Source organism: Myxine glutinosa, unplaced genomic scaffold (assembly GCF_964187855.1).
Source record: "Myxine glutinosa unplaced genomic scaffold, kmMyxGlut1.1 SCAFFOLD_2304, whole genome shotgun sequence".
Taxonomy (NCBI): Eukaryota; Metazoa; Chordata; class Myxini; order Myxiniformes; family Myxinidae; genus Myxine; species Myxine glutinosa.
In genome coordinates this window covers 34,190-48,957 of record NW_027618399.1, presented here as the reverse complement: position 1 = coordinate 48,957, position 14,768 = coordinate 34,190, and the positions used below count along the sequence as shown (strand labels likewise).

At 47.7% G+C, this 14,768-nt stretch overlaps 1 protein-coding gene across 3 annotated transcripts in view; it reads right to left on the bottom strand.

Moving 5' to 3' along the window:
* The window catches only part of LOC137438961 (alpha-N-acetylgalactosaminide alpha-2,6-sialyltransferase 5), a 61,924-nt gene that overhangs the window by 24,833 nt on the left and 22,323 nt on the right, over positions 1 to 14,768 (bottom strand). For 2 of the 3 annotated variants that reach the window (XM_078769374.1, XM_078769375.1), the window contains 2 exons: positions 2,553 to 2,723; positions 2,155 to 2,355 (listed from right to left, as the gene is read on the bottom strand). In XM_078769374.1, coding sequence (XP_078625500.1) covers positions 2,155 to 2,355; positions 2,553 to 2,723 — 372 coding nt within the window. The remainder of the gene's footprint in view (positions 1 to 2,154; positions 2,356 to 2,552; positions 2,724 to 14,768) is intronic. The other variant, XM_078769376.1, reaches the window with a different exon arrangement.

Sequence of the window (14,768 nt, the reverse complement as noted above, 5' to 3'; positions counted from 1 at the left end):
CTATTAAAGGTTGTTGTGGTTAAAGGGGTAGAAGCGCTCCTGGTAACCACGAGACCGGAAACGGGATCGTGAACCGGAAGAAAAGAAGAAGACAAGGTCTGGAAAGAAAAGCGGCCATCTTCTTCGACCAGCGGACGCGGGACAAGTCGCCTTTTACCTGCGGCAGCACGCCGAGTTGGAAAATCCCGTCTGGCATGAGGAGTTACCTGCGCGGGGTAATTACCTGTTAAGTGTCCGGTTGCCGAGGGTTCCTGGAAGGAACCAAGCGTCCGGCACAGTTCGCCTCAACGTCTACGAGGACAAGTACGGGGGCGCCTGGGGCCTCGCGCGCTTGGCGAGCCGTTCACAGCCCAGAGGCCGCGATCATGGGCTCCGACCTCAGTGGCTTGCCGAGAAGGGGTCCGCTGCAGCAGCTGTTCCCGTTACGGGACGTGCCCGTTTGGAGCACGTCAGGAGGAGGTCTGTTCAACCACCCGCGTGCGGAGATCGAGCTACTGGGGCGCAGGGTCGGTGCGAACATCGCCATCCTAGTCGACCTTGTTCGGCCATTGACTTGAGATCGCGATTCGCCGGCGCGAATCGACCTTCACCTGGGTCGGGAGGGGCCCAGAGACATTGTGAGAGACATTGACCATTGAGGGTGCCGTAAGTAGGGGGCAAGGTGGGAATATATAAGATGGCCATCTTAGAAGTATTGTAGGAATGCATATGGAGGGTTGAAGTATTGTGTTGTTGATGATTCTACTCAGGGGTGAATATATTGTTGATTGATCCGGATCCTTGGTGTGGTTTCCTTATTGATTTGGATTGTTTCCTTCGTTGGTCCACTGGAGGGTTTACTTGGTATTGATTGCGTTACGAAAGCGTACAAATCATATATCTTTCTGGCGGGGTTCCTCTCAAGGTCCGGGGGTCACCGAGACCAGGTGGTCACAGGGAGGACCACGTAACAACATTTTCTCTCTTGCCTTTTGCCCTTCCTCGCCTCTCGCATCTTCCTCGCCTCTCGCATCTTCCTCGCCTCTCGCATCTTCCTCGCCTCTCGCATCTTCCTCGCCTCTCGCATCTTCCTCGCCTCTCGCATCTTCCTCGCCTCTCGCATCTTCCTCGCCTCTCGCATCTTCCTCGCCTCTCGCATCTTCCTCGCCTCTCGCATCTTCCTCGCCTCTCGCATCTTCCTCTGTCCCTCGACGTCTCTGCCTCTCGCTCACCCTTGGTCCTCGACACTCTTGCTGACACCATCCTTTGGCGTGCGAGGAGAACGGAGGCCGACGCGGCTGGGGAGGCAAGCTGCATGCCTGCCATCCAAGACGGACTGTACAGCGAGGCCTGGCTTGGTGCGCGCGCGCCAAAAAACGTGCGGGTTTTCCCACCAACAGTCGGAGACGATTCCTGAGAAGAAAGACCACAGCTGATTGAGATAACTGTACACACACCTAATTTATTTTATCCAGTTTATCCTCCCCATTTGTCTGTGTACGGTGTCTGTTCTGGGAGCGCTCCATGTAGGAACTTTATTTTTCGTCACGTTTTTCTTGTTACCGGCATTCGTTTAAAAAAAAAAAAAAAATTTTCCTTGTACATTTCTAAACCCGGTTTTTGTTCGAGTTATTTTCTGCAGGTTGAAGACTGCCCGGCGGGATCACTCAGGTAAGCGCTTCAGCTTCCTCCCCTTTCTTCCCCCGCATAGATAAAGTCCGCAATTGAACTGAACGCTTCGGAGTAAAAGCTCGCTATTGGCCATTTGTGATCCCTGTGGTGTTCACCTGAGGGAATCACACGACGATACTTATTTCTCCATGTTGTTTTGATAGATCAAGGGTTCTTTCCCTACTCCCCCATATAAAATTATTGGTTGTTGTGAGATAACCGTTTGATGCCACTCTTCCCTCCAGGCCTTAAAGCAGATATCATCCTCTCATGTCATCCCCATCTCTATCCACAATCTTTTATCCACCCATTAACCCTACCTAACCCAACTCTAACTTGCAGATTAGTACATTTCCACCCTTTCTCTTTACCTGCGTGTTCATTCCTTCGATTGTGTTTAACAGTTCATTGACATTTTGACTGTCCATTGTACCGGAATGACTAAAACAAGCACGCAACACAAAAAAACGGTGATTTTGAATAAGAGGCAAGAAGTGTACCCACCTTCGAAAAGCTCGCCATACTAGAATGTGCAACCACCCGCAAAGTCGTGCGATGCCCAACATCCTTCTCAAAGGCTCGTGTCGGTGCATCGTTCATGCGAAACACACACTCTGCAGCATCGATCACACTTCCTAAACTACTGTTGAAAAGGTGTCCAGAGCTTGTCACCAAGGCACACTGGTTACAGTGCATCTGCAGGGGCTGCACAAAATAATACGCACAATCACACAAAACTTGTGCACAACGACAAAGGTCAACTTTGCTCACAGGTAACAAGTTCCAATTGAGTCATAATTCTTCACTTACACCGTCATAGTATACAACACTGAGGGATCCCTGCTCGGCAGGCTGACCATTTCACAAATCTTTCAATTGACGCTCAAAGTTTTAAAACCAACCTGTTGATTGCTCATACGTGTGTACCCTGGAAGCAAGTGGCTGTTGTGGATGGGCGAAGGAACGAGAAATTGTGCTTTGGGCCACTTCATGTTCACGTTGACCGAACTCCCAAGGAACAGCAAGGCATATGTGGAAAGTGACATGAGAAGCAGCACCAGAGGCCACATGCACTAGAGAGGAATGAGTAACACGTGCGTACCATATGATTGCCTGCGATTCAGAAAATAGTCTTTGTGCTGTTGTCATTTCCCTGACCCCACCCCCAAGCCCCCCTTTTACTCCCAATTCCAAAATGTTCGAATAAAAAAAGGAAAACACAAGTAAGTTTGTTGGTTTGTTGAGAACGAAGAGTTTGTTGAGGTCTATTTTCAGCCTGTGCAATATATGTGGACTACTCACTCAGGCCTGTTAGCAAGTGCTCGATTCAAAGGCTTAGGGGCATGAAAAACCAACAAAAAAAAACAAACAAACAAAAAAAAACTTCCATTTTAACCTCAAGGAAAACACAAATTGATTGTAAATAGAGCTTTCACCTATTACCTGCTGAGACTTTGTGATGTTTGCTTCAAAGCTGCGGGTCCATGGAACAGACTAGTGGGCCAAAACCCTGGTGCAAGCAAGGGAGACGAATCGGCACACTCTCTAACAGGCCTTGCCCGAGCAGCCTACCGTTACTTTGGTGCAGCAAGGCTGAGAACAAGACCTCAGAGTGCACAAAGCATGAAGCCAATAACTCGATACACAATCACCATTAAACTCAAAAGGATACGCTTGGGTGAAGAGATCTACGTTTCATGAATCGCAGAACGTGCGGTCAAATATGTCGGGGAATATCAAAAGCAAAGATGATAAAACCATGCCTAATACCCTGTGCATACTGAAGCAAGTTACAAACCTTCTAATAGATGTGAAAACAAAAACGTTTCAAACAAGGTGTCTGGAGAAAATGTTATGCTCCTCAAGACTGTAGTCCAGGTGAGTCTGTTAGAAGGAACACTTGTTATTATGAATGGTCATTATTGGTGGACAATCCCGGCGAAATGAACGAGTTTCAACTGGAAATGTAGATTTTTTTTAATTCAAATTGTTTTATGGAATCATCCAGTTCCGTAAAGTCGTGTCCGACTTCTGGTGACATTAATGATCGGATTTCTCCAAACGTCCCTATCCTACAATGCTTACAGAAGCTCTGGCCGAGACAGCTGGGTTGCAACCATTACCCCCATACATCTAGCATCCACAACAGTACCAAGCTCCTGCCCTGCCTTGACCACGATTCTCCTCCAATCCCCTCTGTCCTCCGGCAACTCTCTCCACTCGACAACCACCCCCGCATTACTGATATTCCTCCCATCTCAAATGCGGTCAACCTCTTTTCCTCCTGCCATGTTTCATCAACTTTTCGCTCTCTTTGCCATTCTCTCTTCCCCCATCCACACCAAGTGCCCAGCCCATCTCAGCCGGCATTTAACCAATCTCCCCATCAAGCTCATCTGCACACCAACGTCCTCACTCAGTTCATCCATTCTCCGTCTATCCACCCTTTTCACTCCTGCAATCCTCCTGACCCAGGTGTTCTCGCAAATCTGTAGCCTATGTTGTTGTTTCTCGGTCAGTGCCATCATCTCCAGACTGTAAAGGTAGGCCGGTGTTACACACGACATCAGAACCTTCCCTTTCAATTTCCTAAAAAGCTTTTTGTCTGCAATTACTCCCTCCACCCTCATTCACACATTCGCACCCACCTGAATCCTCCTCCACACCTCTGCCTCCCACTCACCATCCCCGGTCACTGCCCCCCCCCCCCCCAGATACTCAAAACTTATTTTCCTGTCTGATCTCCTTCCCCTCTAACCTGATATTCATAGTCTCTGCTCCAAAACCCACATTACTTCCGTCTTCTCTATGCTCATTTTCAGCCCATGTTTCTCAAATGCCTCCTTCCACTCCCCTAGTACTTCCTGCATCTCCCACGCACTCTCAGCCACAACAACCAGATTATCTGCATAAAACACCTTCCACCTAATATCTTTCATGTTCACCTTCCTGCTTACCAGCTCCATCACCATGATAAGCATGATTGGGCTGAGAGCTCTTCCCTGCCTCAAACCAATGTTCACACTGAACTCCTTCAACATCCCAGGACCAACCAGAACTCTTCTCTTTGTTCCCTGATACATCCCTTCCACCAACACAACTTCTGCTTCTGACACTCCATTTTTTTTTTTTTTTTTTTTTTTTTTTTTTTTTTTTTTTTTTTTTTTTTGTATACAAGATCGAGGCTCGTGAAAGAGCGAACATTAATCACACAGAAAGACAAACAGACACATAAAACAAATAACATCGGGAGCGGTAGACAAGATGGGGAGAGAGGGGGAAGGACACAAACACAACATTTGAGAGCAGGGACCGAGAAACATGGAGACATCGAGAGATCTGTGGGAGGGAGAGGGCTTTGGGGGGGAGGCATGTGAAGGGGGGGGAGGCATGTGAAGGGGGGGAGGCATGTGAAGGGGGGGAGGCATGTGAAGGGGGGGAGGCATGTGAAGGGGGGGGCATGTGAAGGGGGGGGGGTGGGAGAGGTATAAACATATGGACACTGCCAGGATTTCCAGGAAATAAGTTGGAATTTCAAACAAGGTGGATCTGGGGTGAATTAGTGGGGGTAGAAAAGATCAAGGTTATGGATGGGGGAAGATAAGAGATGGTGGTGAACAGCTGTTTTAAAGACCTGGAGGGAGGAGAGGGATTGAAGGGAGTGTGGGAGTTTGTTCCACAGGCGGGAGAAAAGAGGAATGAAAGAGTGAAGGTGAGCAGAGAGCCGAGATTTCGGCAGTTTAACCATCAGAGGGTTGCTGGCAGATCTTGTGCGACCTGTAGGAATATTTGGGGGACAGAGCACAGAGAGAGCTGGGGGAGCAAGGCCGGAGAGGAGTCGGTAGAAGACAGAAAGACCACCTACCTGCCTGCGGTGAGTGAGTGAAAGGCCCTCAGAGATAGCTTCATCGCGGGAGATTCCAATGATTTTGAAAGCTTTGGATTCAACAGCGTGAAGCCGAGCCAGGTGTGAGGCAGGAGCACCAGCCCATAGGGGAGAACAGTATTCCATTGAGCTGCGGATGAAAGCCTTGTATGTGGTGAGGAGCTCAGGTGTGCCGAGGAAGGACTTCGCACGACGGAGGATGCCCAGTCGGCGACTGGCTTTGGAGGCCAGCTTGGAAATGTGGTTTTCCCAAGAAAGATCATGGCAGATAGTGAGACCCAAAAGCTTGAGTGACAGAACTTCTTGGAGAGGATTGTTGAGAAAGTAGATGGGAGGGTTGTCCAGTCGATCTTTTCGGAGAGACATAGTAAGAGAGTGAGATTTGGCAGGATTGAAAGACATGTTCCACTTGTTTGACCAGTCTGTGATTTTGTCCAGGTCTTCAGAGAGTGAGGAGGGTGCAGACTGCCGATCTGAGGGAAGAGGAATGGAGCGGCAGAGAGTGGAGTCATCAGCAAAGAGATAGAGAGGATTTTCCAGAGAGTCAGAGAGATCATTGATAAAGACCAGAAAAAGCACAGGGCCCAGCACACTTCCTTGGGGAACTCCAGCCTGAACAGGAAGGGGAGATGAGAGAAATCCATTCAGGGCCACACGTTGACTACGACCAGAGAGGAAGTCCGCAAGCCATGCATGGAGATTTCCATGGATACCATAGGAGGAGAGTTTGGTGAGCAGAGCTGGGTGCCAGACCGTATCAAAAGCCCTTGATATGTCAAGGGAGACAGCTCTGATTTCCTGTTTGGCATTGAGGACCTCCATCCATTGTTGAGACAGCAGAAGCAGCATGTCCAGAGTAGAGTGACCTGGTCTGAAACCAAATTGATGATCAGAGATCAAGCCATTGGAGAAGAGGAAAGATTTCATATCCGAAGCAATGATGGATTCCATGACTTTGCTGATAATTGGGAGCAGGCTGATTGGTCTGTAGTTGCAAGGATCTGTTTTTGCACCTTTTTTGTGTAAAGCGGTAATGTTAGCTGATTTCCAGGATGCTGGCAGATGACCTTGAGCAAAAGATAGGGTGAAAAGAACAGAGAGAGGGTGAGATAGAGCGGCAGAGCAGGATTTAAAGACCCGTGGGCTGATGCCGTCTGGTCCAGTTGCAGAATCAGAGTCGAGGTTTGACAAAAACTCCTCCACCTTGTCAGGAGAGAAGGACACAGAGTCCAGGAGCAGTTGGGTTCGACTGGGAAAGGTGGGAACAGAGAGAGATGGGTTTGGGACTAAGGATTTCGAGGCGAACACAGAGTTGAGGCATTCGGCTTTGTCACGTGCGATGTCAACTGTGTGGCCATTTGAGGTAAGGGAGGGGATGGAGGGGGAACAAACACCAGAAACGGATTTGACCAGACGCCACCAGGATTTGGAGGAAGGAGACAGGTTTGAGAGTTCATTCTTGAGTGAGGAGAGATAGTGCTTCCTGGCACTCCTGAGGGTAGACACACACTTGTTCCGAGCTTGGTGGAAGGAACTGAGATTTCCTTCAGTTGGATTAGCCTTCCAAGAGGCAAAGGCAAGTTGTTTCAGGGCAACTGCCTCACCACAAGATTCAGTGTACCATGGACGGGAGGAAGGGTAAGACAATTGAAGGCGAGATGGGATAAATCTGTGCATGAGAGAGATCAGTTTGCTTTGGAAGAATTCCCAGGAAGAATTGATGTCAGAGGCAGTGGAGATGGGAGACCAATCCAGACGATTGATGGCTGCTTGAAGACCGTCCCAGTCGGCCTGAGTGAAATGCCAGACTCGTCGACGCTGAGGAGGCTCTCTGAGAATGGCCAGAGAGATGTCCACTTTGACAAGCACATGATCAGAAGAACCGATTGGAGCAGAAGAAGAGCAGCAGACATTAGCAGGGAAGTTTGTCATAACCAAGTCTAGAAGAGAAGATACTCCATTGGCTGAGATCCGGGTCGGGAAATTGACAGATTGTGTCAATCCCAGTGAGTCACAGAAGTCCTTTGCTGAGGTGCCATGACTAGTGAGAGAGGAACCCACACCCAACCAGGTGGCATGATGACAGTTGAAGTCACCACATATGAGGAAGAGAGAGTTGGGATGAGTGGATAGAAGTTGGTCCATGTTGTCAGACATTGAAATGTAGATGGAGTCATCACTGTTTGGGGGACGGTACAGAACACATATGAACAAAAGGTGGGAGCGGAGAGGAAGCCGTAACCAGAGGTACTCCTGCGGGTGAGGAGGAAAGAGAGCAGTGCAAGGAGAGTGAGGAAGAGAGTTTTTGACAAAGATAGCCACCCCACCACCAGGCCGAGGCTCAGGTCTATCATACCGGAGGAGGGAGTAACCAGGAAGAGATATTAAGGAATCAGAGACATCTTGAAGGAGGAAAGTCTCTGTTAAGCAGATCAAGTCTGGATTGTCAGAAGCAACCTGTATGGAGAGATGAGTCAGGTTTGAGCGAAGGCCCCGGATGTTTGAGGTCCATACCGTTAATGAAGAGAGAGGGGGAGCATCGGGTACAGGACAGGGGAGGGGAGGAGTAGGGTAAGATGAAGGATGAGAGGGGGAGGTAGGGAGAGCAGTTGATAGTGTTTCAGATGTTGCAGAAGAGTTACAAGAAAGGGAAGGATGAGGAGGATGAAAGGTTTGCTGGTGAAGGGATGCGGCACAGTGAGGGGTTGTTTGAGGGGGGGCAGAGGAAAGTAGAAGGTTTGGGGGGGTGGAGGTATGAGATAGAAGGGAGACGAAGTGGGGAGGAGGCAGCTTGGAGGAGGAGGGGGGAGGAGAGAGAATTGGAGAGGAATGGTATGGGGGGAGAATTGAATGGGAGGGATTGGGGGGGAGTTTTGAAGGGCAGGAGTGAGGGGGGAGTTTAGGAGGGGAGGGGCAAGGGGGGAGTTTTGGAGGGAAGGGGAAAGGGGGGAGATCAGGAGTGGAGGGGCAAGGGGGGGGATTAGGAGGGGAGGGGCAAAGGGGAAGTTTAGGGCAAGGGGGGAGTTCAGGGGAAGGGCAAGGGGGGAGTTCAGGAGTGGAGGGGCAAGGGGGGAGTTTAAGAGTGGAGGGGCAAGGGGGAAGTTTCGGAGTGTAGGTGCAAGGGGGGGGATTTGGATGGGAGGGGCAAGAGGGGAGTTTAGAAAGTGGATGATTAATGAAAGACGAACATTGATAACAAATTGGGTTTGTTGTGATTTTCAAGTTAGCAATCCGGTTCAGGATGATGGAGGAGGGATGGAATGAATGTGAATTTAGACCATGTAGTGAGGGAGACGTATAAGATATTGAATTTCTTTTTTTTGAAGTGGAATGAGTTGGAGAGGAAATTGAGAAAAGCCTTTTAAATAGGAAGAAAAACAGCGTGTTGTAATATACCACTGAATAAAAAACAGAAGGGGAAAGGTTAAACATATTTAAAAATATTTAAACAGAACAATGAACAATCTTATATGCACAAAAATACCAACGGGGGGAGAGCCGAGAGGGACCACCACGAGTCACGTGAACAGGGCAAACGGTGGATGGCAAGGAGATAATGGGGGTGGGGCGAACAGCACACCTGGACAGAAAATACAGGATGAGACAACAGTACACGTGGAGAAAATAAAATAAATGTTTTTGGTTTGTTTTTTTGTTTTTTTTTGGGGGGGGGGGGGGGGGTGGGGATTTAGAACGTTAGACAGTATTATGTTCGGGGTAGAAGGGAAAAAACCAAGAGCCAAGCAAAACACACTTAAGTTAACAAAACACCGACGGGGGTACAACTACAGTACAAGGCCACACACGAGGAGCAGAACACGATTAATTAAATACGAGTTACAGGAAATTCAAACCAAAACTAACTATAATCAATAAATATCACATGGACGATAAAATAACGAATTGAAATTTGACAATCTATCTGGGGAAATGGGGGAGAAACACGTGGTCGAAGAACGAACGAACGAATAAGAAAGAATAAACGAATGAGCACAGAGAAGGTAATGTCTTTTTTTTTTTTTTTTTGAGTTGAGATTTACATAAGGAAGTAGGCTTTGGGGTGGAAAGACTGCGAAAACAGAGAACGAAAGTTATTGGATCACAAACGACAGGCGCTGAGAGAAAAACAAAGCCTCAAGGTTGTACAGTGTACACTGTACAGGGCCTCGAGACGACACGAATTAACGCGATTTTCAATACAGGTATGAAAGATTTGCACCGAAAATCTTTGACGGGACAATATACGTACATACACCATAAAAGAAATACAGTTATAACGAAAATACAAATTGGAACAATGACTTAACTTCGATTTCGATGGAGAGCGTGGAGACCTGCGAAAAAACGAACCGTCGCCAGCAAGACCGGAAACCAATGCATGTTGTTGTGGAAGTAGAAGGAAGTGGACCATAGGGTCCATCATACTGGACCTTCACTCACTCACCGGGTTAGCCTCTGACAAGAAAAATACGTTTTACAGAAATTTTTTACTAAAATATCGCTTCCGGTTTTGCCGGCAAGGTCGTGTGTTTTTCCAAGCTCTCCACGCTACCAGAGTAAAGAATTTTTGCCATTTCTATTTTTGTCAAAACTATTTTTATTTTACGGTGCGAGTGCCGACTGTGTTTCTAGTTAGATATTGGTGTAAATTGTGCAAACCTGTGTATAATCTGTATTAAGTTTGTCTTTTTGTGATCAAAGTTGGCTCTTACACGAGCCTCGATCTTGTACACACGGAAAAAAATAAAAATAATAATAAACGTCAGTTGGTTCCTACCGCGTTTTTCAGGCCTGGTTTTCCAGGCCTCGAGGCTTTGTTGTCTCCTCTCGGTGGTCGTTTGTGGTCCATTTACTTTCGTTCTCTCACTGTTTTTTTCCAGTCATTTTTTCACCCCATACATCCCCAAACATCTTACCCTTTGTTCAAAGTCTTAATTTAAAAAAAATACAACACAACAACATGCATTTTAAGGCCATTTTCCCTGCAAGAGCGGGGGTTAGCCTTGCGGTCCCCATGACAATCTTCTCCATTTTGCCCTATTTTCTGCATCTCTCCTCGTTAACCCCCTTGCCCGCATTTCTTCTTCCACCATCTTTAGCCAAGTCTTTCTCGGTCTTCCCCGTCGTCTACTTCCTTCTACTTCCACTACTTCTTAATTTCAAAAATTTAAATGCTCCCCCTTCCTCTTCCTTAACGGTATGGACCTCAAACATGCAGGGTCTTCGCTCAAACCTCATTGACCTCTCCATTACAGGTTGCTTCTGACAAACCAGACTTGATCTGCTTAACAAACTTTCTTCCTTCAATATGTCTCTGATTCTTTAATATCTCTTCCTGGTTACTCCCTCCTCCAGTATGATGGACCTGAATCTCGTCCTGGAGGTGGGGTTGCTATCTTTATCAAAAACTCTTCCTCGCTCTCCCTGCACAGCCCTTTCACCACCTCACCCCCCGGAGTACCTCTGGCTGCGGCTTCCCCTTCGCTCCCACCATTTGTTCATATGTGTGTTGTACCGTCCACCAAACACTGATGACTCCGTCTACATCTCACTGTCTGATAACATGGACCAACTTCTATCTACTCATCCCAACTCTCTCTTCCTCATATGTGTGTGATTTCAACTGTCATCATGCCAGCTGGCTGGGTGTGGGTACCTCTCTCACCAGCCATGGCACCTCAGCAAAGTACTTCTGCAACTCACTGGGACTGACCCAATCTGTCACTTTCCCAACCTGGATATCAGTCAATGGAGCATCTTCTCTTCTAGACTTGGTTATGACAAACTTCCCTGCAAATGTCTGCTGCTCTTCTTCTGCTCCAATTGGTTCATCTGACCATATGCTGATTAAAGTGGACATCTCTCTGGCCATTCTCAGAGAGCCTCCTCAGCGTCGACGAGTCTGGCATTTCACTCAGGCCAACTGGCATGGTCTTCAAGCAGCCATCAATCACCTGGACTGGTCTCCCATCTCTACTGCCTCTGACATCAACTCTGCCTGGGAATTCTTCCAAAGTAAACTACACCCTCTCATGCACAGATTTATCCAATCTCGGCTTCAGTTGTCATACCCTTCCTCCCGTCCATGGTACACGGAATATTGTGGTGAGGCAGTTGCCCTGAAACAACTTGCCTTCGCCACCTGGAAGGCAAATCCAACGGAAGGCAATCTTATTTCCTTTCACAACTCGGAACAAGTGTGTGTCTACCCTCAGGAGAGCCAGGAAACAATATCTCTCTACTCTCAAGAGTGAACTCTCAAACCTGTCTCCCTCTTCCAAATCCTGGTGGCATCTTGTCAAATCCGTTTCTGGTGTTTGTTCCCCCTCCATCCCATCCCTTACCTCAAACGGCTACACAGCCGACTCCGCACATGAAAAAGCTGAATGCCTCAACTCAGTGTTTGCCTCAAAATCTTGTGTCCCAAAACCCTTCTCTCTCTGCACCCACCGTACCCAGTTGTACCCAGCTGCTCCTGGACTCGGTGTCGTTCTCTCCTGCCAAGGTGGAGACGTTTGTGTCAATCCTCGACTCTGATTCTGCAACTGGACCAGATGGCATCAGCCCACGGGTCCTAAAATCCTACTCTGCCGCTCTTTCACACCCTCTCTGTTCTCTTCACCCTCTCTTTTGGTCAAGGCCATCTGCAATCAGCTTAAAAATTAGCTAACATTACCACTTTACACAAAAAGGTGCAAAAACAGATCCTTGCAACTATAGACCAATCAGCCTGCTCCCAATTATCAGCAAAGTCATGGAATCCATCATTGCTTCAGATATCAAATCCTTCCTCTTCTCCAATAGATTGATCTCTGAACATCAATTTGGATTCAGACCACGTCACTCTACTCTGGACATGCTGCTTCTGCTGTCTCAACAATGGATGGAGGTCCTCAATGTCAAACAGAAAATTAGAGCCGTCTCCCTCGACATATCAAGTGCCTTCGATACGGTTTGGCGCCCCAATCTGCTCACCAAACTCTCCTCCTATGGTATTCATGGAAATCTCCACGCATGGCTTGCGGACTTCCTCTCTGGTCAGTCAACGTGTGGCCCTGAATGGGGTTATCTCATCTCCCCTTCCTGTTCAGGCTGGAGATCCCCAAGGAAGTGTTCTGGGCCCTGTGCTCTTTCTGGTCTTCGTCAATTATCTTTCCGACTCTCTAGAAAATCCTCTCCATCTCTTTGCTGATGACTCCACTCTCTGCCACTCCATACCTCAGATCGGCAGTCTGCAGCCTCCTCACTCTCTGCAGACCTGAACAAAATCACAGACTGGTCAAACAAGTGGAACATGTCTTTCAATCCTGACAAATCTCACACTCTCACTATGTCTCTCCGAAAAGACCAACTGGACAACACTCCCATCTACATTCCCAAAAATCCTCTCCAAGAAGTTCTGTCACTCAAGCTCTTGGGTCTCACAATCTGCCATGATCTTTCCTGGGAAAACCACATTTCCAAGCTGGCCTCCAAAGCCAGTCGCCGACTGGGCATCCTCCGTCGTGCAAAGTCCTTCCTTGGCACACCTGAGCTCCTCACCACATACAAGGCTTTAATCTGCAGCTCAATGGAATACTGCTCTCCTGCCTCACACCTAGCGCGGCTTCACGCTGTTGAAACCAAAGCTTTCAGAATCATTGGAATCTCCCGCGATGAAGCTAACTCCGAGGGCCTTTCACTCGCGCACCGCAGGCAGGTTTGGTGGTCTTTCTGTCTTCTACCGACTCCTTTCTGGCCTAGCCCCCCCAGCCCTGTCTGTGCTCTGTCCCCCAAATACTCCTACAGGTTGCACAAGACCTGCCAGAAACCCTCTTCTGGTGAAACTGCCAAAATCAAGACTCTCTGCTCTGCTCACCATCACTCTTTCATTCCTCTTTTCTCCCACCCCTGGAACAAACTCACTCTCTCTTCAATCCCATTCCTCCCTCCAGGTCTAAAAAACAGCTGTTCACCACCAACTCTTATTTTCCCCCCTCCAAAACCTTGATCTTTTCTACACCCTGTTAATTCACCCCAGATCCACTTTTCTGAAATATTGACTTCTTTCCTGGAAGTCCTAGCTGTGTCCATGTGGTTTTTACCTCTCCCACCACCACCCCCCTTCCCACGCCTCCTCCCTCCCTCAGTCCTCTCCCTTCCACAGATCTCCCGATGTCCCTGCTCTCAAATGTTGTACTTGTGCGCTTCCCCCCTCTCTCCCCATCTTGTCTCCCGCTCCCTTTATTATGTCTTATGTGTCCGTTTTTTTTTTTCGTCATTAATGTTAGCTCTTACACGAGCCTCAATCTTGTATTTAAAAAAAAAAAAAAAAAAAAAAAAAGGCCAGTTCATATTAGACAGGGCAATTATCTCCATTTCAATGTCAATGAGAAAAGTGTTCACTCTGGAAGCACCTGTAATTTTTCAGGTATCAAAAGTATTTGTAATGAGGGTGGATCTAGTGAAAGCTGCATTCATTTTAGCGTTCACCAAAACCAACACACAGTTGAGTATTTTGCTTCAAGTCCCTGGTTATTCAGCAACTTCTGTCAGTTGTACATTTAGCCCCTCCATTATATTGACGTTCAATACCTCTGCAACCACAGGTTGGAGGTTATGTTTTCATCCCTTTCTGTCTGTGAACAAGATATCTCAAAACGTTGTGCATGGATTCAGACGAAATTTGGCAGAGATGTAGGGTATGTGACACGGACGAAATGATCAGATTTTGGTGAAGATCCTGATCCAGATCCAGCTAGTAGAATTTTTAAAGTGATTCTTCACCATTGGGAGATAGGGCCAAAAACGATATAAAGCAGAATATCTCAAAAGGTTGTGGACAGATTCGGCCGAAATTTGGTGGAGAGGTTGAGTGTGTGAAAAATGAATGAATGATCGTTTTAAGGCCATTTTCCCCGCTTGAGATATTCTGCTTTATATCGTCTTTGGCCCTATCTCCCAATGGTGAAGAATCACTTAAAAAATTGAGTGGCGTGCTGATGATGAGGGGAGTGTCGTTGAAGCTGAAGGGAAAGGTGTATGCTGCATGTGTGAGAAGTGTTATGATTTATGGGAGCGAGACATGGGTAATGAACGTAGAGCAGCAACGAAGGTTGGAAAGGGTGGAAATGCGAATGGTTCGACGGATGTGCGGAGTATCGTTGAGAGAGAGGAAGACAAATGATGAATTGCGAAAGATGATGGGAATAGAGCCTGTGATTGATGCTGTGAAGAGGAACAGGTTGAGATG